Source organism: Vulpes lagopus, chromosome 1 (genome assembly GCF_018345385.1).
Source record: "Vulpes lagopus strain Blue_001 chromosome 1, ASM1834538v1, whole genome shotgun sequence".
NCBI classification, from domain to species: domain Eukaryota; kingdom Metazoa; phylum Chordata; class Mammalia; order Carnivora; family Canidae; genus Vulpes; species Vulpes lagopus.
Genome location: NC_054824.1, coordinates 169,339,043 through 169,362,721, shown reverse-complemented (window position 1 = coordinate 169,362,721; position 23,679 = coordinate 169,339,043). Strand labels below are relative to the sequence as shown.

The 23,679-nt window shown below is 41.7% G+C and overlaps 2 protein-coding genes across 12 annotated transcripts in view; one reads left to right on the top strand and one right to left on the bottom strand.

Moving 5' to 3' along the window:
* The window catches only part of NMNAT2 (nicotinamide nucleotide adenylyltransferase 2), a 191,981-nt gene extending 188,450 nt beyond the window's left edge, over positions 1-3,531 (bottom strand). Inside the window, exons 1-3 of one of the 5 annotated variants that reach the window (XM_041755656.1) lie at positions 3,401-3,420; positions 1,520-1,720; positions 735-872 (exon numbers count right to left, since the gene is read on the bottom strand). The gene's annotated coding sequence lies outside the window, so the exon portion shown is untranslated. Of the gene's footprint in view, positions 1-734; positions 873-1,519; positions 1,759-2,606; positions 3,169-3,400 lie in introns of those variants that run through there. The other 4 variants (XM_041755646.1, XM_041755636.1, XM_041755625.1 and 1 more) reach the window with 4 other exon arrangements.
* SMG7 (SMG7 nonsense mediated mRNA decay factor) overlaps positions 3,446-23,679 on the top strand; it is a 94,837-nt gene continuing 74,603 nt past the window's right edge. For 5 of the 7 annotated variants that reach the window (XM_041755609.1, XM_041755613.1, XM_041755586.1 and 2 more), the window contains exon 1: positions 3,451-3,567. Coding sequence is in view for 1 of the 7 variants with exons in the window: in XM_041755580.1 (XP_041611514.1) it covers positions 3,539-3,567 (29 nt within the window). In the remaining 6 variants the exon portion in view is untranslated. Of the gene's footprint in view, positions 3,568-23,679 lie in introns of all 7 variants that reach the window. The other 2 variants (XM_041755580.1, XM_041755602.1) reach the window with 2 other exon arrangements.

The following is a 23,679-nucleotide window of genomic DNA, read 5'->3' as shown; positions in this document are numbered from 1 at the left end:
TCAATAAAGTTCACAGAAACCTTGTAATAGGTAATGTTTTCATTTTGGTCAAGGAAGAAACTGAAGGGGACGCTTGGGTGGCTCAGCGGTTGAGTGCCTGCCTTTGGCTTGGGGCATGATCCCAGAGTCCCAAGATCGAGTCCCACACTGGGTTCCCTCCATGGAGCCTGCTTCTCCCTCTGCCTGTGTCTCTGCTTCTGTGTGTCTCTCATGAATAAATAAATAAAATCTTAAAAAAAAAAAAAAGGGAAGAAACTGAGGGTTAGAGACTAGGAGGGCGGAGGGGGAATGCACACTCAGGTGTGCTAGCTTATGCTCTTTCCACAAAATCATTTAGGCACAAACAAAAAACCCTTAAAATCAGGTCGGAATAGACAAAGTAAGTTTCTCTTTAATTTCTTTCGGTTTAGATGTAACGTGTATCTGCGGGGAAAAAAGTGAATAAACTCTATTGCATAAAGATACTTGTACTCTATAAGTCTTTTGATGGGGGCAGTAGAAAGAGGTGAGATTGGAAAATGTACTTTAAGCAATATGTAAATTCTAGGTCATAATTTTTCTGAGGTTATTGATTTTCAAAAGTCATTTTCAAGATGAGCATTGATATTATTATTCTATCCAGTTTGTGGGGACATCGTAAGGCTACTGAAGAACTGCATAAAACTCTTAGGAAAGCTGCTATAAAATATAAAGATTATTTATATTTCTGTGTACCCCAAGTACTTTGTTCTTACCTTAATGACAGCACCCACCATACCGCACTCTTAATCACTTCTCCACTCTCTGCTATGTCTACCAGAAGGTGGATTTCTCCAAGACAGGGACCCCAGGACCCTTTTTCACCATGGTGTCCATAGTAAACTGAACAGTGCCTGAAATATAATAAATGCTCAGTAAATGTCTAGAGAAAAAAGAAAAGGATTAGTCTTTAAAAAAAAAAGATTTTATTCACTTATTTGAGATAGAGAATGAAAGGAAGCAAGCCGGAGAGATGGAGAAAGAGCTAGGGGAGAGAGGGAGGGAGGGGGAGAGAGAGACAGAGAGAACCAGTGAGGGGGGGGGGGCAGAGAGAGAGGGAGCAGCAGGATTTCTGCTGAGCAGGGAGCCCAAACACTGGGCTCCATTTCAGGACCCTGGGATCATGACCTGAGTCAAAGACAGACACTTAACCAACTGAGCCACCCAGGTGCCCCCGGGATTCATCTTTCGGATCCCAGCTCCCTTATTTCTGAAATGAGCAGACAGTAATATTCTCCTAGATCCCTTGGCAGGGGTGTCATGACGAACGCTCAAATACTGTTTATTGGCGACATAAGCCAGACATCAAAGATGTTATTGCGGGGATTACTAAGGGAATCATTATTTTACCCAACAGAATTTTTTATTCTGGCTAAAGTCTTTTTTTTTTTTTTTTTTTAAAGACCTGACCAACACATTTCCGGAAGGAGACGCAGGGTATTTTAGGGGCCATGCGTAGCCCTCTCCATCCTCGGGCTCCAGAGCTGAAGGAAAGACGCACCTGCCGCGGGGCCGCGGCCCTCTCACTAGGTGGCTCCTTCCCCGCGTGGGCGCAGCCAGGGATCACGGGGCCCCCAGCCGCACACAGCACGCCAAGGGCAGAGTTCACTCGCCGTTTCGTTAATGATCATCTATCCTTGGGAATGTATTTCCTCCAAACGCGTGTATGTACGCGACGTCTCAGAAAGACACTGGTCTCCTCCTGTAATAGGTGTGGTCACGGGGAAGGATCCTGAAAGTCTGCAAGACAGCAGGAGTCTGACCCACACCCAGCGCAGACCACACAGCCGGGTAAACCCCACGTTAACCACGTGGCGGCCGCCCGGGGAGGCTGCACAGCCGCACGCCCGCACGCCCGCAAGTGCTTGGCAAAGCTGCCCACGGGGCGCCCCAGGACGCACCGAAGACCCGACTCGTCAACCACCCAGGACGTCCTTCAACGCATCAGGATCCACAGCATTACTGACCCCCCCCCCCCCATTCTTCATTTCTGCTTGTTAGCCCCAAATCTGATACCAAATGCAAATAACAGACTTTCAAAAGGATTTTTTTTTTTCCCCTTTTCCCTCGATGCCTTTCATGGGAAGCTCGCGCCAGGCAGGGCCCAGGGTCTCCAGGACACTACTGGGACCCGGCGGATACGGAGCGTGCAGGGAACCCCCGGGCCGAGTCCTCCGCGACGCGCTCGCCCACTCGCTCCGGCCTCCCCGCAGCGGGCGCGCGGGCTGCGGCGTGGGCGGCTCGGCAAGGGCGGCCCCCGCCGGGCAGCGCAGGAACGCGGGCCGTCGGGGGCCGCTGTCCCCCCTCAGGGCCCCCGGCCGGCCGGGACCCCGCCCCGCGGCGCCCGCCGCAGTCCCGGGGAAGCCCCTCGCCCGCCCGGCCGCCCGCCTCCAGCCCCGGGCCTCTCCTCGCCCCGCACGGGGAGGAGAGGACGCCGGGGGTGGTTCCCGCCCGCAGGCGGGTGGAGAAGCCCGCGGCGAACGCCTCGGGGTTCCTCCCCCGCCCCCACCCCGCCCCCATTGTTGCGGGAAGGGGAAAGGGAAGAGGAAGTGAACTTCACCGCCCGGGAGATCACCCGGATTCCTGACCTGGGGGAGGCTTTCAGGCGGAAGGGAAGCCAAGGGGGAACCCCGGGCACTTTCCCGGGAATCCATGCGCCCCGGGAGGGTCACCCAGTCCGCACACTCTGGTTACTATGACAATACAACCACAGCCTCCAGTTGCCATGGCAGCTGTTGATCCAATCCGACTGGTTTCCTTTCTCTTCCTCCCCGGGCTCCACCCCATCCCCTTCAACACTCTCCAGGCGTGCAGGGGGAGGGGCCCCCCAGCGGGGGAGGGGGTCCTGAGCGTCACTCTCTGCGGCGCGAGGGGAGACTAGAGTGGAGGGACTGGCGGGCGGAACTGTAGGAGGGACGGACAGCGTTTCCGGTAGGGAAGCGTGGAGGAGCGGAAAGAGGAAGCGAGGAATCGGGTGGAGTGGAAAGACGGGGGAAGACTTTGAGTGTAACTCCCGGGTGATTTGGGCTCGATGTGCCCGGCGAGGCCGGGGTTGCCCCCTCGCGCGGGAGAGGGCTGGACCGGCCGGAAGCCGCCAAGCGCCTCCGGCAGGCCGCTCAGCCGCCGAACAGGGGCCTCACGGCTAGCGGATCCCAAGAGGCAGCGCCACAGAGAAGCAGAAGTCACCGGGAGGGCCGGGCGCCGCTGAAATCTCGCGAGAGGGACCCCCACTTCCGTCCTCGGCTTCTCCCCCCTCTTTCCCCCCGCCCCCTTCCCTTCTCCCTCCCCCTCCCTCCTCCCGGGTCGGAGTGTCCCTGCGCCCCACGGGCCGGAGCAGCAGCGAGAGCAGCTTTCCCCGCTCCCTCCCCCTCGCCTCACTCACCCCCACCCCCCCGCCGAGCGAGGAGGAGCCGGAGGAGAGGAAGATGGCGGCGGCCGCCAGCACCCGCGGTGCCGCGGGGCCGCTTCGAGGAGCCTGAGAGACCCACAGAGGCTTCGCGGGAAGACGCGGCGGCGGAGGATGAGCCTGCAGAGCGCGCAGTATCTCCGGTGAGTGCAGAGGCCGGCCCCGGACGCGGGGGGAGCAGGTCGAGGGTCGGGGCACGGAGCAACAGACACGGCGGCGGGGCGGCGGGGCGGCGGGGGAGTTGCCGTGTCCTCTCCTTCCCCGGTGGGGAGGCGGGGGCTGCGAGGGGCTCCGCGGGAGGGGGCGGGGCGGGCACACTCCCACACTCCCGAGTGCCTGGCCCCCGTGGGCCCGGCGGAGTTCCAGCGCGGCCAGCTCGTCCGGGTGCCGGGAAGGAGGTTAGGGAAGCGTGAGAATGTGTGTGCGCGCGCGCCCCCCGGGGTCGCAGGCTCGCTGGGGGGGGGGGGGCGGGGGCGGGGGCGGGGGCCGCGACCCCGAGTGGGGGTGGGTCTGGAGTCTGCCCCCGGGGGTGGGGTGGGGCGGCGCGTGGGGCGAGGACGAGGTGGAAGTCCGCACACCTGGTGGGGGGTGGGGGTGGGGGGTGGGGGGGGAGACCGCTGGAAACCCCAGTCGAGTCTTTATGCTTAGGTTGAAAGTGCTGAGGAATAATGTCATCTGTAGTTAGTTGGCGGGGTGGAGGTGAGAGCATAAAGAGGGGTAATGGACGAGGAAGTGAGGAAAGAGGGAGGTACTATGGACGGTGTTGTTGGGTTCCCCAGAAGAAACTGAGTTAGAATTAGTGTAGTCGGAAGATACCATTCTGAGAGTCGTGTGCATTCGTTAAGAGTGGTGTAAGGAACTTGGGTGTCGGAGGTGGAGTGACGCACGGGTGCCGAGCGTGTGAGTATGGGATGTGGGTCTGGGGTGGTGTAAAGGGAGCGACTGACCAGCATTTTAGGAAGGGGCAGATAGGTACATCGGGACCAGGTACGTGGTGGTGAGGGCGTACCGAAAGGAAAGACACCAGCGATTGTGCAGCCAGGAAGGTTCCATGGAAGCAGAATGAGAGGTGTAAGAGGGTCAAAAATCTTGATGTCAGACAACTAAAAGGTTGTTAGAGCCCAAGGTTAATTCGGGAGAATTGCTACTTCTTAGAAAAAGGGGAAGGAAGATCTTAAAACGGATCCTTTTTGTCTTTCAGGAGCAGAACTAAGGCAGGCTTATGGGAAGATCTTTAAAACAATGGTTTCATACCTTGTAGAGGAGGGAATTGAATGGGGTGTAGAAGTCTGAAATGCGCACAAAAGTCACTTTAGCTGTGTAGTGAAGTGAAAAGTATTGATGTGTGTGATTGGCATAATCTATGTGCATATTGCAAGAGAAGGTAAGTAGTAAGTGTACAGGAGGGTGGCTGTTCTACTTATGAAAGTAGTAATAGTTGCCTTAAGCAAAGTGTGGAAAAGGGAGAATGATGAGATCTTTGGATTATACTTGAATGCCTGAGTTTAACAGTGACAGGATCCACACACGTGTGGCCAATGACCTTAGGGTAGTTGGAATGCTATCTTTCTATCACAGTCCTTTTTCTTCGCTGTTATCCTTTTGTTGTTTAACATATCAGGTAAACTTAATAAATATAACTGTGGGAAACGTCTATGGTAGATGTTGTAGAGGGGGGATATGGGAGCCATCAGGACAGTATTTAATTTTAAGGAATTTGCAGTTTAGCGTATTAGGCAAGTAAATTAATAATAGCACAGAGCAAAATATGGCACGTGTCAAAAAGACGCCAAGTGTCATGAGAGTCCAAAGACAGGAGATTACCTGAGCAGTTGGGGGGTTGGGGAGTTGGGAAAAGCTTCCTTTGTTCATTTGTTCATTCATACACTCATGATTCATCAGTCATTTTGTTGATCACCTATATGGGAGGCATTGTCCCAACTGCTGAGAATAGAAAAGAACTCCACCCTCTCCTTACAGTTTATAGTTTGTTAGGTTTCAAGGAGAGAATGGCACTTAAACCATTTTAAGTTACCTGAAGGATAAGTATAATTCTGACAGTTGTGGATTGAGAATGGGGAATCCAAATGGAAGGAAACTGAACAGAGATATGAAGATAGGAAGGCCAGGGAAGGTGTTTAGTCTAGTTAAACAATATAGGGTGATGCACCTGGAAAAACTTAAATACATTTTTTTTTTTAATAGATGAAGTGTGACCCCTTCATTTTACACATGAGGAAAGTATAGCACAATGAAGGAAAAATTGTTGAGGACCATATAGCTGGTACATGGAAGCTCTTTAACTCAAATGTAGCTCTTCCAACTCCGTATCAGCCATACTGTGTGACATGTCTGGGCTCATCCATTCCTTCCACAAATATGTGTTGAGAGCTAACTATATGTCAGTTACTCTTCTAGGCACTGAGGGTAGAATGGCGAACAAAAGAATAAACATAGGAAGGTATATTCTAGTATAATTATGCAATCAATAAACATATGAACTGATAACCGTGTTTGTCAGGTGGTGACAAGAACTAGGAGGAAAAAGCAAGATATGGTTATCTTGTTTTATGTAGACATGGTGATCAAGGAAGACCTATTAGATCGGGTGCCCCATATTTGAGAGTCTTGAATCATGATCTGTAGTTTATAGTTAAAATGGATGAACAATGAAGAATCTGAGATAATTTGTTAGAAGAGCATTCTCGTGTTCATAGGCAGTAGGGAGATGAATCTACGTAATGCGATAATGAGCAGTTAGGACTAGAGATAGTGGAATAGAAAGGTATGAAAAGCAGACTGAGAGAGGTGATAATTTTAATGGGAAGATTGGTTGGCTTTGAGAGGCTTCTTTGTTAATCTGTTTTATATTTCACGAATCATCATGGTATTTAGGGAAGACTTATCCGTAGGTTGTGAAATCATTGGTAGTCCACTTGAGGTGATTTGAGTTCTTTGAAGAGGGAGAAAAGAGTAAGAATGAAACCATGTTTAAATAACTTATATTTTCCAGCTAAAGTTGAGTAAGCAAAATTGAACAGGCATAGGACCTGGAGTCTCTTAAGGATTCCTGAGAGCCAGTCGATGTAAATAAAGCAAGTCTTAGGGCTGGGACTTAGAGGGGAAGAGGTAATAAAGACTTGCATCAACCCCAATTTCCCTTTTCCTCTTCAGATAATCATTGCATTTAAAGTCTGCTGTGAGGAGGCTAGAGAATGTCTTCAGGGAAGCCTCATGTTCACTTTCTTTCTTTGTGGAAACCAAATCTTTGGTTTTTAGACAACTTGGGAAGGATGCTAGGTATTGCTGAACAAGTGTGGTTGGGGTAATAGCAATTATTCTTTGTGACCTTGACTTTAGGGAGAGTTTTGTTGCCTACCTTTCTCAGTGGTGTAAGACCATGACTGAGCAATTTTTAAGCTGCATAGCCACAGATCTTATGTAGATGAAAATTAGCTTTGTACCAGCTGAATTAATTTGTTGGAGTAAATGAGCTGAGGTGTCTGGTGTTGAAATGGCAGGGTGGTGGCAAACCAGGGAGTAAGATGGCAGTTTTAGAAGAGTGAGATAAGTAAAAAGCATCAGTAAGATGAAGATAGAGGGGGTAAAGTCAAAGGGGACTGAATTAGTCTTGAGTTGTAGAAATAGAATGGAGATGAAAGGAAAGAAAAACCTATCTTCTGTTTGGGAAAGAAGGTGATGTTCTAGGCAAGACAGGGTGATGACTTTTTTTTGTTGAAAGAGAATTGTCTTTTTTTTTTTTTTTTTTTGAGAAGTAACATATTTTGAAATAGACGGACAAGACTCTTATATAAATGAATAAGTTTGAGAATACTTACCCACGTTTATAAAAGTAAGAAATGGTCTTAAATATGAGGGTTCTAGACTAGATATCATTGGAAATTTATTACTCAAATTGAAGAAAAAGTCAATGTTTTCTCTTTCCATTTATGACAAAATAGATTTTTTTTTAAAGATTTTATTTATTCATGAGAGAGACAGAGAGGCAGAGACCCAGGCAGTGGGAGAAGCAGGCTCCATGCAGGGAGCACAACATGGGACTCCATCCTGGGGCCCCGGGATCACGCCCTGGGCCAAAGGAAGGCACTAAACCGCTGAACCAACCGAGTGTCCTGAAAAATAGATTTTAGGGATCCCTGGGTGGCGCAGCATTTTAGCGCCTGCCTTTGGCCCAGGGCACGATTCTGGAGACCCGGGATCGAATCCCATGTCGGGCTTCCGGTGCATGGAGCCTGCTTCTCCCTCTGCCTATGTCTCTGCCTCTCTCTCTCTCTGTGACTATCATAAAAAAAAAAAAAAAAAAAAAAAAAAAAAAAAAAAAGAAAGAAAAATAGATTTTAAAGACTTTGACACCTCTGTTGAGTAGAAGAAAAGGGTATATTGGATATTGTTCATTTAATAGGAGTGGGAGAAAGGTAACGATGACCATGGATGAGAGAGTGAGTGATGTATATCATGCTTTAAATAATAGCAGCCCAGGTGGCTCAGCGGTTTAGCACCGCCTTCAGTCCGGGGCATGATCCTGGAGACCCGGGATCGAGTCCCACGTCGGGCTCCCTGCATGGAGCCTGCTTCTCCCTCTGCCTGTGTTTCTGCCTCTCTCTTTCTCTGTGTCTCTCATGAATAAATAAATAAAATCTTAAAAAAATAAAAATAAATAATAAATAATAGTATTTTAGGGAATAGAAATATGGGAATTCATATATCAAGTTAGAAAAGCAGGTATGGAGAACGTATTGAAGTACCACACAGGGAAGACATTATCAAAGTTGTTAGGGAACTTGAGAAATTAGAATAATCATAGCCAGAGGGAATACCAGTCAAATAGGTCAAATCTTGTTCTAAAACATGGCACAGGTAGCACTGAATGACATCTGCTGCTGTTGTGGGAGACAGCAGTTGGTACTGTGTACTCCTTCCAGCTTTTCTCCTTTCCTTCCTTCCCTATTCTTGTCTTTTTGCTTTAATTTCTTCCTGTGCTGTAGGTTTTACAGGTCGATCCCTGGGGTTAGACCTCTTTACAAGGAATGTCTACAAATTGTTTTGTTAGAATTTTTTTTACATGATAATTCTGTAAGCAAAGAGGCTGCATTCCAGTGGCATACTTCTTTGTCAGAAACTTTTGTTGCCAGAGGTAGAAATAATGTAACAGCCACAAGGTGGTTTTCTGAAACAGCAGAAAAATGGTTATCATTTATATACTAATTAAAATATCCAGTAAGTTGTTAAGATAAAAAATGTTAATCTAAATATTGGGGCATGGGGAGATAAAAGGTAGAGATGAGGCTGGAGAAAGTAGCAAGCCAAAAAGCCTTTTAGCTTGGGGAGAGGAGCAGAGAAGTTAGTGGGAGCAGTTTGGAGGAATATGTATACTAAGTAGGTTCTGGAAGATTCTGGTAATTCTAGGCTGGGCGTGCACTAACTCTAGAAGCTTTAAGACATCCTGTAGCGCGCGCACGAATCCTATAGCATATGCTGTTTCTAATTCACGTGGTCAAGAAGTCTCCCCAGCCCCGCCCCTTCCTGCACAGGATTTAAAATAAAATATCTTTGGTCCCAGAAAAATCAGCCAAACATGACTGATTTACCAAACATGGTAAAACTGTTGGAGAAAAAATTTCCCTCTCTCTCTCTCTCTCTCTCTCTCTCTCTCTCTCGGCTTATAACTCTGTTTTTTTTTTTTTTTTTTTTTTTTGTTACAATGGTTTTTTTAATAGCATTTTACCTGCTTGAATATTGACTGGCTAAATTATTTTGGCAGTTAATTTCTGCTTCCCTTGTGGTTTCAGTTGGATTCAAAATGTATACTTCCTGTCCTAGACTATGTTTCGTTGCTGTCTAACAGCTGCTGTGTTCTACCTTCATGGTAGATGAAACAACTGCTGAGCTTTTGTTTTGTTTTTTTTAAGATGCTCTAGTAAGATCTGGACTCACTAGTGTAGCAAGTTTCTCGAGGCAATATTGGGGTGGATGGTGGTTCAGACTTTAAAAGAGCTAGTTTGTTTTATAGTGGATTAATACTGTTTGCAGCCTCCAACTACATCTCTAATGCTGTCTAGCCTTTCAGATTTTTGGTTTTAGTGGCATGAATGAGTACCTGAAAGTTCAGGCATGTTTGTTGACCTCATTGATCTTGTTCAGAGAATAAACTGTTGAGCATATGTCTTTTGGGTAGTGGATTGCTCATCTTTATGTGGGTATTTTGGCAGATAGTCATCACATGTCATTTAAGTTTTATAATCAAACTAATTTAGTTGTTGAATTGTTATGGACGGACTTATCAGTGGTTTAGGAGATTGTAACTAAGAACGGCTAATCAGTTGCAGGAATATACAGGGATGGAGTTTTGGCAAACCTATCACACATGGTAAGTGAGAACTTGTAACCCACTCCTTTCTTGTTAACATGTAAGAGGAGCTCCTTAGGAAGGTTGTTTTCACTCCCTTAGACCCAATTTTTAGTCATTAGGAAGAGTAGATATTTAAGAAATTGTTTAAGAAAATTTTAGGAGTCTCTAGATTAGGTAGCAGTTTTGTCTCAGTTTTTTTTTTTTTTTTTCCTTCTTCATTTCGTGTTTCTTAATTTGTGGCACTTACTGACATTTTGGGTTCAGACAATTCTTTGTTGTGGGGAGCAGTCCTGCACATCATAGGATGTTTTAGTAGCATCCCTGGCCCCTACCCACTAAATGCCAGTATCGTTCACCCCCATTTGTGACAACCAGAAATATTTCTTATGGCTACCAATTTCAGGTTTGCCTTATACTTTGTTTTTACTTTTATTTACCATCCGCCTTTCCTTAATCCTTTATAATTCAGCTATTTTAATTTATCACCTTATTGGGATTGGTATTTCCAAAGGTGCCAAAGAACTAATGGCCAGATTCAACCACTGATTTTTTTTTCTCTCTTATACTGACACTTTCGTTTTCCCTTTTCTCTGTTTCTCTGTGTCCCTCTGGTATGCATCCATTCATCCCTGCCACAAGTAAACATTCAGTTTGGGCCAAGGTATATATCCCAGGTCCCTGAGGATAAAAAGAGAATCTATTGTCAAGTAGTTTTACTAGGCCCCACAAACAAGTACGTAATTATCACTTAGTTCATTGATGCTTTGGTTTATACACAGGGGCCTTAGGGAAGTTCTTGGAGTCTATTGTTTCTAGCACTGAGATTCCATGATTCTGAATATCCTGCCTTTTATCTTATTTTGTTTTCTTGGTTTGCCTTGCCTCATCAGTGGCAAAAAAGAAATGCATAGCCCTATGCCTCTTTTTCTCTTCTTTCAGTGTTTCTTTTCCTCAGATATCCCATCCACTTGCTGTCACCACATCATCATTGTTTAAAATCTATCAAGTGTTTGTTTAGTATAAATCATTGTGTTAGGTCCTGGGGAGACACATGAATAAGATATCATGTCTGCCATTCAGAGAGTTTTTTAAAACTATTTAATGAAATAGGCACAGACATAAAATACTACATAACAAAGTAGGTTGAGTATAGTAGTTTAGAGCATCGTCTCTGGGGCAGAGCTGCCTGGATTCAAATCATAGCTTTACCGCTTAACTGGCTGTGTTACCTTGGATAAGCTCCTTAAGCTTTCTGTGCCTCAGTTTCCAGATAATAATAATAATCTTTATCTCGTTGAGTTATAAAGCTCAAGCAAGTTAACTTGCAAAGTACTTGGTATGGTTCTAGCACATAGTAAGCACAATGTGAGCATTAGTTATGGATAGTGCCTGAAAATTAGCCTCGGGCACTGACTAATCTGGTAATTTTGCATATCTATTTTCTGGACATTCCTAATTTTAGAAGTCTCTGTTGTAGCAAACTCAACACTTAATCTTTACTTTTCTGCCCATATCCCTCGTGCTTCTTCATTTTGCTCTTTGGTTTTGGTGTTGCCACTCCCCATCTTCCCATCCAGGTTTAAAGTCTTGCAGTCATCTTTGAGTTTTTCCAGTGCCCTCAGACTATTCTATACATAAACTGCTTTTGGAAATGATGCATTCCTGTTTCATGTCTGGCACTGTCAGTTCTAAGCCCCTGCTGTTGAAATAGTCTTCCACCTGATTCCTTGCCTACAACTCTTGCAAGTAGCAAGAAGAAAGCATTGATTAGGGTTTTTAAACATCACCCAGTAGTCTCTGTTTTTGAACTAACAACATCTCTGGGTCTTGATTTCTTTCTTGTTAAAATGGAACATTGATCTTACAAAATTGATGTTAGTGTTAAAACAATAAAGGTTTACATATGTTCAGCAAATTTTGGTTCTCTTTCACAATCCACCTGTCCCCCTGCCAGTTGATCTTTTACATTGCTTCTGCATTAATATTCCTGCAAAACATTTGTATGTCACTTTCCATTATTTAAACTCCTTAGTCTGGCATTCTGAGTCTTCCATAAAATGATCCTTATCTACTTCTGCCACATGATATCTTGTTACATTTTCATAAGAACTGACACTGCCAGCCAAAGTAATCTTCTCATTGCCTTCTAAACACAGTTTATCCATTCTTGCTTTTATCTCTCTTCCCAGACCATTTTCCCTGTAGGAAGTACTGTCCTGCACTATCTTAATTTTCACCTTCTCTGTGAAGACTTCTCTATTCTGGTGATTTCTGCACTCTTTGAACTTTGTAGTATTTCCTGTCTCTTAGTTAGTTGGTATATATAATTTCTTAAATTTGTAATGATCTGTTTTTTTATATAAGTGAATTATCTCTGCAGCTAGACTGGGTATGATAGAGACCATGTCTCAGTATTTTTAAGTACACAGTGTACGTAATGGGTATTCAATAGTTTTCATGCTTTTTTGTTTTTGCAAAACATTTATGGAATACTTACAGATGCCAGTGTTAGGCCCTGAGAATATAAGAATGAATGAACTGATTTTTGTTCCTTAGGATAGTGGCCTTCTGGGGGAGATGGATGTTACACAGATATTTCCATATAATGTGGTAAATAACTATGTTAAATGTTTTCAGAGATGCCAGAGTATACTGTGTACTGAAGGAAGTGGACCTTTTCTTGCCAGGGGAGTTCAGAGAAAGCTTCCAGAGTTGAATCTCTGAGCTCAGTCTTAAAAGATGAGTAGGATTAATGGGATGAAGAATGAAGGGAAGAATGTAGTAGACTGAGGAACAAAATGAGTAAAGAAATGCCTGGGGGCAGTGTGTTTGAGGAACTCTAAATAAAGTGTGGTGTTAGGAACGTTTGAGAGTTTGGTTGACGTAAATACCATGATCAGATCAGACTGTCAGGTTATGGGGTATAAGTTACAGAGATTATTTGCCCTAATTCAGCTTTTGTTTTGGAGTCTAAGGTTTTGTTTTGTTTTGTTTTCAACAAATTTGGTCATTAATCTTATGGGAATAATTTATATTTGAATGGCTGATGTTTGTTGTACATATTCCTACTAGAATAGAGAGACACAAGAGAAAGATACTGATATAATGCCTATAGTCCTTTCTTTGAGATACATAAAGATTTAAATTTCCTTAGCTTTGAAAGTAACTTCATCTTAGGTAAAAAAAATTAGCTACTTGAAACATTATTAAATTATTATGTAGGAGATGAAAGTTTTAGTGAATACATGTAATTCTGAAAAAAAAAAAAAATGAGTTGATAGGACTTATTTTCTAGAATCTTCATCTGTTGAGTCCAGAGATGGAATAAGGGTGTAGATGAGGGAAGAAAGACTATTGGGGGAAAAACATCCAGAACCTTAAGTTAGTGAAGTCTCTTCAGATTGAACTTCTTCAAGTCCTTCATAAAGAAAACAAAACATTTGAGACTGTTTTTGATGATTAATATTTTGTTCTCACAGTCCTTGATGGCATTTTTTTCCTGTAATGTCTGTCTTAAGTGAGAAGCATGATTCTAAAATCTCTTATATTTAAATACCTGCTGTACTTAATGTGTTAATATTCTCAGTCTGTTTCCTAAAATTCTACCGGTTCACTGAACCACATTAGTTGAGTATTTTTCCCTTCCCTCCTCTTCCCAGAAGCCTATTATTTCAGTGCTTAGTTGGGACACAGTATATTAGAATATGTTTTACTCTTAGAAAGGTCATCAATTTTTATGTAGTTTTTTATCAGGTGAGATACTATGTAGTGATGAGACATCAGTGAAAAGATAATCAGAGTAAAATGCAAGTGGAAGATGATATTCAAAGAAGAAATGAGTTAAAATGTATACTTATTTGAAATTTTTTTTATTGCTGATGGGAAAAGATAAAAAGTATAGTGTTAAAAGAACCATCACAGGATGAATTTAAGTATAAAAAGGGCATCTACAGAATTTTGTGCTTGTGCACACATATAGTTTGTGTAAGATATTTTAAAGTGAAAATTTTGTGTTTAGTATCTAATTCTGTGAAATACCTGTTTCTTTCTTCTTTTTTTTTTTTTAAGATCTTATTTATTCATGAGAGAGAGACAGACAGACACAGGGACAGGCACAGGCAGAGAGAGAAGCAGGCTCCATGCAGGGAGCCTGATTTGGGACTCGATCCTGGGACTCCAGGATCACTCCCTGGGCCAAAGGCAGACGGTCAACCGCTGAGCCACCCAGGCGTCCCTAAAATACCTATTTCTTAAACTCTGCTTATTTTAAATAATTAAGGTAATAAAATTTGTTTGCCTGGAATAGTCGTGAGTTTTGTTGTAATGGAAAAAAAGTCAGAACATTTAAGAAGCAGAACTCAATGTTAAGGCATGTTGGTCATAAATTCTGGTTTACAGTAGGAAAGGAAAAGAAAATGTTAGTGTATTAATTGCTTTCTAATTTAAAAATTTTTATTGATAGGGTTGTTTATAACTCCTTCTCAGGGGTCTTTTTGGTTTTCTAAGAAAGCAGGGTGGTGGTGAATGAAACAAAGCCTTTAAATTAAGTCTAGCCTAATTTGTGTTTATATTATCCTGAGTTCAGATCCCAGCCCTGCTCCATAAGGAATGTAACCTTGAACCTCTCTAGTTTTAGCTTTCTACTCTGTATTTTCCTTTCTATAAAAAGACAATGATATAATTCTTAGGAAATGAAAAAAAAATGTGTATATAGAACAGCATAGTAAAGAGCCTAATTTCTTCAGTGTATTCATTTTCTGTATTTCTGAATGTATCAATATTTAACTTATAAACTTGCTAAGGTAGTTTTTCAATTGGGTAGGAGCAATTGTTTGTCTATAGAGTGGTTAGTGATCTTTACTCTGAAGTGGGCTACTTTATTCCTCAAGGGTACTGTCAAAAATTTTATTAATGCTTTATATGTTTCAAAATACTTCTATATACTTGTCTTCTTAAGCTATTGTATACACTAAGTTGTATAGCTCACTTGATTGGCATATTGTAGAGAAGGAAAACAAGACTTAAGATACCTAATTATTCGCGAAGTTGGGATTGGCCCTTAGTCTGCTCTCTCTTATCCACTGCATGTACTTGGGCAGTACTCTTAAAAGTGAATTTTCTTTTTTGGTGTCTATATTTGCCATCAATGCTGTCAAATGGTGTAAGGTATGTAATTTAGATGGCTCACAATTAGTGGTGGAAAATTTCCGTTAAAAAGTGTATTTCCTAAGTTACTTTAATTTTTTTAAATTTTAGGTGTTAATGTACATTTGATCCTTGCCACTTTTGGCATCCATTGTTTGAAATGGAACAAAACAAACCCCAGAAAATTGTAAGACTGACCACATGACCATGAAAGAGAGTGCTGGGACAGGAGGCCTAAATCTGGACTGTTCCAGGCACACAGGAATATATGGTTATCCTACCATCCTGGATTGTATAGCCTTCCAGTTATTTTTTTATATGTATGGTAATGTATTCACATACTCATATATTTGAATGTATGTATATTCTTTAATAACTAGGCTTGTCTTAATATCATCTATTTTGGTAATCTGGCTTTTTTTGGACTTAATATATTTTTATTTTTCTAAAGATTTTATTTGAGAGAGAGAGAGAGAGAACACAAACAGGAAGGAGGGGCAGAGGAAGAAGGAGAAGCAGCCGCCCCCCCCCCCCGCCCGCTGAGCAGGGAGCCAGATGCTAGACTCAGTCCCAGGACCCTGGGATCATGACCTGAGCTGAAGGCAGACGCTTAACTGACTGAGCCACCCAGGCACCCTCACTTAACATTTTATTAAAGACATAGTTATAATTATATTATCTGTAGCATCATTGGAAACCTCAGTATATTGTTCTATTGTATGGGAATACCATAGCTTTCTAAACTGGTTTCCTAAAAGTGAAAATTTGTGTTATTCCCAGTACTTTTATTGTTATTTTGAAAAGTGCTATAATGAACATCCTTGTACATACATATCCCTGTGTATGCTTATTTGAATGACAGTGTATGCGCATTTAAAAATATTTTGTTAGATGTAGTAGGGAGAATAGCACTACCCCCACCCCGACTTCCAGAATATGCCTATGTCCTGATCCCAGGAGTCTGTGAATAGCATGTTAACACAGAAAGGGGGAATTAAGGTTGCTAATAATCAGCTGAGTTTAAATAAAATGAAGAGATTATCATGGATTATTTGGTGGGCCTAACTTAATCACAAGGGTCCTTTAAGTATGGAAGAGGGAGATAGAAGGATCACTGGAAATAGAGCATTCTGCTGGAATGGAAGGAGATCACAAGCCAAGGAATGCAGGCAGCCTTGAGAACCAGGTAAAGGCAAACAAAACTCTAGAGCCTCCAGAAAGCAACATAGTCATGCTGACACCTTGAGTTTAGTCTACTGGAACCCATTTAGGCTTCTGACTTTCAGACTTGTAAGATAATATTTTGTGTTGTTTTAAGCCATTACATTTGTGGTAATCTATTATAGCAACAAAAGGCAAGTGGCAAGTGATAATACATAGTAGATACTGCCAGAAAGTTCTCACTGTTTATTTCTGCCCTAACAGTGTTTAAAAGTATGTTTTCTTACATCCTCACCCATACTGAGGATTTCCTGCATCTCTTTCTCTCTTTTTTAATTGTTTTTTTAAAATTTAATTTATTCATTCATGAGAAACAAAGAGAGGCAGAGACACAGGCAGAGGGAGAAGCAGGCTCTCTGGGGAGCCCAATGTGGGACTCGATCCCAGGACCCTGGGATCACGACCTGAGCCAAAGGCAGACACTCATCCACTGAGCCACCCAGGTATCCTTTTTTGTTTTTTCTGAAGCAGACTCTTTGATGTCTTTGTATTACATGCACATGGGCAAATCTATCCAATCCTCTAGTGTTTCCAGAGTGCATTCCATTGAACATGAATTCTCTGAGAAATTCATAGGTGTTTGGATTCTCAGTGTTTCCAAGGCAAAATAAATTTAGAAATGTTGGGTTACATTGGATTCTTTATATGGAAAGCAGTTATCTCAGGGGATTTACCTTATTGATGTGTTACTTTCCTTTTAAAAGTAGTGCTATGTTATCAGAAAGTTTAGACTGATACTCCAAATGAGAGCATTGGCCAGATATGGCACTGAAAAGTACAGTGTTTTAAGAGCATGGCCTTTGTTTTCTTATAGCCTAGGGTTTGAATACTGAGTGTGTGATCTTCAATGAGTTACAGACCTCTTTGATTCCAGTGTTGTCAGTGGCAAAATGGAGCTATGTTTCTTATGGTTTGACAAGGAATAAATGAGATAACAGTAAAATTTGGTAACATGACACCTTATTCCTAGTTTTAAGAAAAAGCAATAAATGCAGTTATTGTTACTAATGTTTAGTAGTAGGGGTGTATTATTTGGTATATAAAAATCTCACAATTGCTTCTTACAGAGCAGTTGTCCTATATTATTGTTAATGGATTTCTTCAGTTTTTTTCTTTATTTGAACTTACTGTATATTCCAAGTTTTGGGACTGTGATAAGAACCCTGGATCAGGGACAAACCTGTGAGTACATGTGCATTTGACTTATAGCCATTTCGGTTTTTTTTTTTTTAGGCCATTTTTTTTTTTTAAGAGTTTATTTATTTATTCATGGTAGACAGAGAGAGAGAGAGAGAGGCAGAGACATAGGCAGAGGGAGAAGCAGGCTCCATATGGGGAGCCTGACGCAGGACTCGATTCCAGGACTCCAAGATCATGCCCTGGGCCAAAGGCAGGTGTTGAACCGCTGAGCCACCCAGGGATCCCCATGGCCGTTTTGTTTTTAATCTTCCTATAGAATTAGAAATAGAACTTCTTGTAGAACTTAGATGATTGTGCTTAAGGAAATTGGGATATGAGGATGCCATGATGGATGTTATAAACTGTCCTAAGGGAAACAATTCCAAGAGCCTTAGAAGATTATCCTGCCACGACATTTCCAGAAGAAGGCAAATTTGTTTTCTGAGAGGCAATCGTGACTTACGTTAAGTGTATGTGTGGAGGAGGGACACCTGGGTGGCTTGGTGGTTGAACATCTGCCTTTGGCTCAGGTCCTCATCTCAGGGTTCTGGGATCAAGTCCTGCATTGGGCTCCCCTGAGGGAGCCTGCTTCTCCCTCTGCCGATATCTCTGCCTCTTTCTGTTTCTCTCATGAATAAAAAAATACATTTTGTTAAAAAAAAAAAGTATGTGTGGAGGAATGGCAGGACATAGGCTAAAGGGTAGTCAGCTGAAAGTTATCAAACTCCGTGCAGTTTGAATTTGATTCTGAAAGCTGAGGCAAGTCGTAGAAAGATTTTAAACAGGAAAATGATAGAATCAGAGGGAGAAAGACCACATTAGTCGGTTGGAAGAAGTGATTAATTAGGAGGGCCCAGGTGAGAAACAGAGGGGCAGACAGAGTGACTAAATGTACTTATTTTATCTTCATACAATATCTTGTTGAAATAGGTGCTTTTCTTGATAAGAAATGAATTTTCTTTGAGTTTTAAAGTCTATTGTGGACATAATTTCTTTCTTTATGTTACTTGGGTCAGATCCTCGTATTCCCAAGCGAGGTAAGATGAAAATGAGAGAACAATTTACAACCTGGGAATTGGGGCAATGCGTTTTATTTTTTTAATTTTTTTTTAAAGTTTTTTTTTTAAATTTTTATTTATTTATGATAGTCACACACAGAGAGAGAGAGAGAGAGAGAGACAGGCAGAGACATAGGCAGAGGGAGAAGCAGGCTCCATGCACCGGGAGCCCGATGTGGGATTCGATCCCGGGTCTCCAGGATCGTGCCCTGGGCCAAAGGCAGGCGCTAAACCGCTGCGCCATCCAGGGATCCGGGCGCAGTGCATTTTAGAGTGAGTTTGAAAGTGATACAATGTAATACCTAGCTAATAAAATGATCTTCAAGTTTTCTACTTTCCTATATGTTACCTCCTCTGTTAATTCATACGTGAAATGACAGTCTTTCCACTATTTTTGGCAGCTGGTACAAAGCTACAAGTGATGGCAGTGCCCCAAAATATGTTACCATGAATATTTTTTTTCTCTGATTTAAAAATTTGTAAAGAGGTTTTCTCTCATTTTTAATGCTAACAGGGAATAGCTTTCTTTTGTGTGAGACTTTTTTTTGTGTTGCATTTGGGAGATGTGTGCAGTATTTTCTGATTTTTGTGGCCATACAAGTATACTTTTTAATATAAATCTTTGTGAAACTTTGATAGGGAATCTTGAATTAATAGTCTTTGTGTTAGGGGTGCCTGGGTGGCTCAGTCATTTAATTGTCTGCCTTCATCTCAGGTCATGATCCCAGGGTCCTGCCCTCCAGCCCTGTATCAGGCTCCTTGCTCGGCAAGGAGTCTGCTTCTCCCTCTTCCTCTGCCCACCACCACCCCTACCCTGGCTTGTGCTCTCACGCTGTGTGTGTCTCTCTCTCAAATAAAGAAAATCTTTTTTTAAAAATGGTCTTTATAATTGTTTTGGTGTGTTATTTTATTTAAAAATATTTTTAGGGATAATTTGATCTCCTTTTGTTTGAATGACTTCTTAATATATGTGTTCTAGACCCTCTGGTATATGGGTCTTCGATTAGCTTTCGGTCCCCTGTAATTTGGCAATACTACTCTAACTTTTGTTTTTTCAGTTCTAATATTGAGGCTTGTATAGAGTAGCAGTGAGGTATGATAACTTCGTGGAGAGAGGCTGCTGGTTTGTGCATTTGATTTAAGTAGTAAGACTAAACCAACGGTTTTATTTTGTGCCAGACACTGTTCCAAACATTGTATTTTAACTGGATCCTCACAGTATCCCTGTGAGGGGTATACTGTTGACTTCATTTAATAGAAGAGCAAAGAAGCAGAAGAGTTAAGCCTGGGGTCATGCATAAAGTAGCTGAGCCAGGAGTCAGGTTCCAGAATGCTTGTAACCATATATCATATGGACTCTACCTCTATAGTTTTATATTCTTATTTGCTTTGGATTGTAGGATTTTATTTTTATTTTATTTATATATTTATATTAGATAAGGTATTTCTATAAAACATTTATTATGCATAAATATATGTAGTATATATGATCTGAACAGACTTTCTCATCATTCTCAAGCTTCCTAATGCATTTATTTTTTACAGAAAATTAAGGGAGAGGGCAGGGTAGTTCTGCCAGGAAACTTATTAAGGGGAAAAGAAGGGGGAGATTGTTTTTCTTCTATTTGTAATAAATTAATATAGACTGCTTTGAAGTATCTTTCTGAATAATTGGCTTTCTGTTTTTCCTGCAGTTTCTGCCTTCAATATTGCTATATAAATACAGTATATTTTCCAAAACCTTTGGAAATATTGAGAACTAGCTACTATGGGGAAAAATAGTTCTGACCCACCTGGGCTAATAGGACAAGTGGAGGATGACTTGCCAGCTTTATAACTTAAGTAAAGAAGATGAAGATTGCCTTTTCCCTATGACTTATTACATAGAGGTGTTCAGGTATCCGCATGACACTAAGGATGGAATTTTTACATGTATGAAAGATTGCCTTTTCCCTATGACTTATTACATAGAGGTGTTCAGGTATCCGCATGACACTAAGGATGGAATTTTTACATGTATGAAATTCAAATCTTAGGTAATAAGTTGCTTCAGAAGGAAAATTCAGTGTGAATTTTTAAAAGCAAATTACTGAAGCTTTCATACATGGCCTGACATCTTTGAATTTACCATTTGCCTGCTTCAACACATAGTTAGCTGATCCTGGGAGAGTAAGACTATGGTTAGCTCCAGAAAAGGGACAACCTTCCTTTACTTGTCTCTCACAGTCTTAGCTTCTTTTATGTGACTTCTCATTATCCTTGAAAAGTTCCTTCTAGGGACACATGGGTGGCTCAGCGGTTGGGCGTCTACCTTTGACTCAGGGCATGATCCTGGGATCCGGGATCGAGTTCTGCATCCGGCTCCCTGCAAGGAGCCTGCTTCTCCCTCTCCCTATGTCTCCTGCCTGTCTCTCATGAATAAATAAATCTTTAAAGAAAAGTTCCTTCTTCCGGAAAGTCTTTCTTTGAATCATCTTAGAATTTTGTCAGATAAATGGCCAGATGTTTCTCTTTATTCTCAGTACTTTTCATTGGTTAACATTATTTTGTGTTTGTTCACCATTTTATTCCCATGTTAGCATCTGAGGGGAGGGCTTTCTCAATTATCTTAGTAACAACTTTAGAGCGATACTGACAATCAGTAAATGTCGACCAGAAATGTCTAAGATCATATTTACTGCATACATTTTGATATATGTTAATTTCTCAGAATGGTTGACATATCTTAGTCTTAAAGAGATGGTAAAATCTGAAAATCAGTATTATTCTCCATTGCTATGTAAACAAAACTAAGCACACTTAGGCAATGAGAAGAAGCAAAAACCGTGGCATTGTCCTTTTAAGAAATGCTAATGGGGGCACCTGTGTGGCTCAGTCTGTTGAGGGTCCCACTCTTGATTTTGGCTCAGATCATTATCTTGGTGTTATGAAATCAGGCCCCATGTTAGGCTTTGAACTCCAGAGTGGGATCTGCTTAAGATTCTCTGCCCGTCTTTCTCCCCCAGCCCCTCCTCTCACTTGTGTGTGTTCTCTCTCAAATAAATAAAATCTTTTTTTTTTTTTTTAAAGAAATGCTAGTAAGCTGTATAGGTTTATGGGTGGGAGAATTAGAGGAGTATATCAGGTATGTGAGCAAGAGAAACAATTGGCTCATTTAAGTGTGAAAGGGCTAGAGATCTAGATTTAACAGCTGCTGTAACAAATTACCACAAACTTGGTGATTTAAAACAACACAAATTATTATCTTTTAGTTCTAGAGGTCAGAAGTTTGAAAAGCACCTCACTAGGCTAAAATCTAGGTGTACTTCCTTCTGAAGGTAATAGAGGAGAATCCATTTCCTTGCCTTTTGTAGCTTTTGAGGCAGCTCACATTCCTTGGCTTATAGCCTCCTTCCAGCTTCAAAACCAATAATCCTATCACTGTGTCCTTTGCTTCCTTCATCACATTTCTTTCTGACTCTCTTGCTTCTTCCCTCTTGTAAGAATCTTTGTGATTATGCAGAATAATCTCAAAATCCTTAATTAATTTAATGATTTAATGTAAGTCCCTTTCACAGTGTTAGGTGACATATTCACAGGTTGTGGGGATTAGGATATGGACATTTTGGGGAGGCCACTATTCTGCTTCACACAACAGCTGTATAGTCTGGAGTATTACAACCTTAAAATTCAGTCTGTGAAGACACTCCTGTGCAGGACTTTGATCCTCTCCATAACTTACATCCCTGACCGACACCTGACATGCAGGACCACTGATATTGGGAATTAGATTTAGTTGCTCATGCTGTTCAGGATGGATTTTCTGCAGTACCTCTTCTCTCACTAGCTGTCATTTATATGTGGGGTTGGTGTGCTCCTTAAGTCTGGTTCATCTGTTTGCATCTTAGCTGCAAGGGAAGCTGGTAAATCTACAGTGGAAAGTAGCTTCAGCCTTATAAATTGGGGGATTTCTTAAAAATAGAAGGGGACGTTAAATGAAATGTTTAATAAGCTCTTTTTAAATACCTCTGATAAGTTTTTCTGTTTCATGTAATGTTTTAGAGTTGACCATTGACCTGTTTTATGTTTTACTGATACTTTAAAAATGGAAAATAAGCATAGTTAACTCTAACTTTTCACAAGGAAATTGAAGTTCAGAGACACCAAAGAGTCAAACAGCAAGGCTGTATTATTCTTTTTTGTATGTATGTGTAATACATACATATTTAATTCTACTCAAAGCAATATAAAGTGCCTAGGGTGCTAAGTACTATGTTAAATATTAAAATACTAAAAAGGCTAGCCATTCTGCCTTGGTCTGTGCCTTGTCTGATTCTTGCAGAATTTTTCAGCTTGAGTTGGGCAAGGGAGGCCAAATGGAACAATATGGGGAAGGAGCCTCACACTCCTATAAATGAATTTTTCTCAGGGCACCTTCCCCAGACTGATCCCCAATTAGTTTCAGAATATAACCCCACTAGATTATATGTAGATTTGATTTTTGTCTCCTCCTGCAACCCCTAATATAAAATGTAAATAAATTTTTTGATAGTAGGAACCTTGTGTACTTTCTTCACTGCTATATCCCAAATCCTAGAATAGTGTTTAAGATATAGCAGACCCAAAATATTAGGAAATTAATGGTATAAATTCTGTTTTATGGCTGCTCGAGAGGGTTTTTCCCCTGCTAAAATTTTAGTGGTTTTAGGAGTTAAAAGTCTTTGTGATATTTTTCTTTCATATAGCTAAAATAGTTGATCTCTTATAAGTGGTTTATACCTACATGGCCCCATATAGTAATTACTAGCCACCTGTGGTTATTGAGCACTTGAAATGTGGCTGGTGTGACTGAAAAGCTGTATCATAATTAAATTTGTTTGTTTGTTTTTTAGAGGGAACAGGCAGGAAGGGCCAAGGGGAGAGAAAGATTCTTAAGTTGGCGCCACACCAGCATGAACCTGCTACAGGGCTCAATCTCACGACCCTGAGATCATGACCTGAGCCCAAATCAAGAGTTGACTCTTAACTGACCAAGCCACCCAGGCATCCCTATAATTAAGTGTTTGTTTGTTTGTTTATTTATTTATTATAATTTTTTAAAAATTAATTTAAATTTTCAGAATTTATGCTTGATTGAGTTGACAGAACAATTTTGGTATGTAAATCTACCTTTAACAGTAAACTTTATGAAATCTAAATACTGATCAAATATATATCTCAGAGCAGGAAAGAGAGCATGAGCCGGTTGAGGGGCAAAGGGAAAAGCAGGCTCCTCACTGAGCAGGGAGCCCACTTGAGTTAAA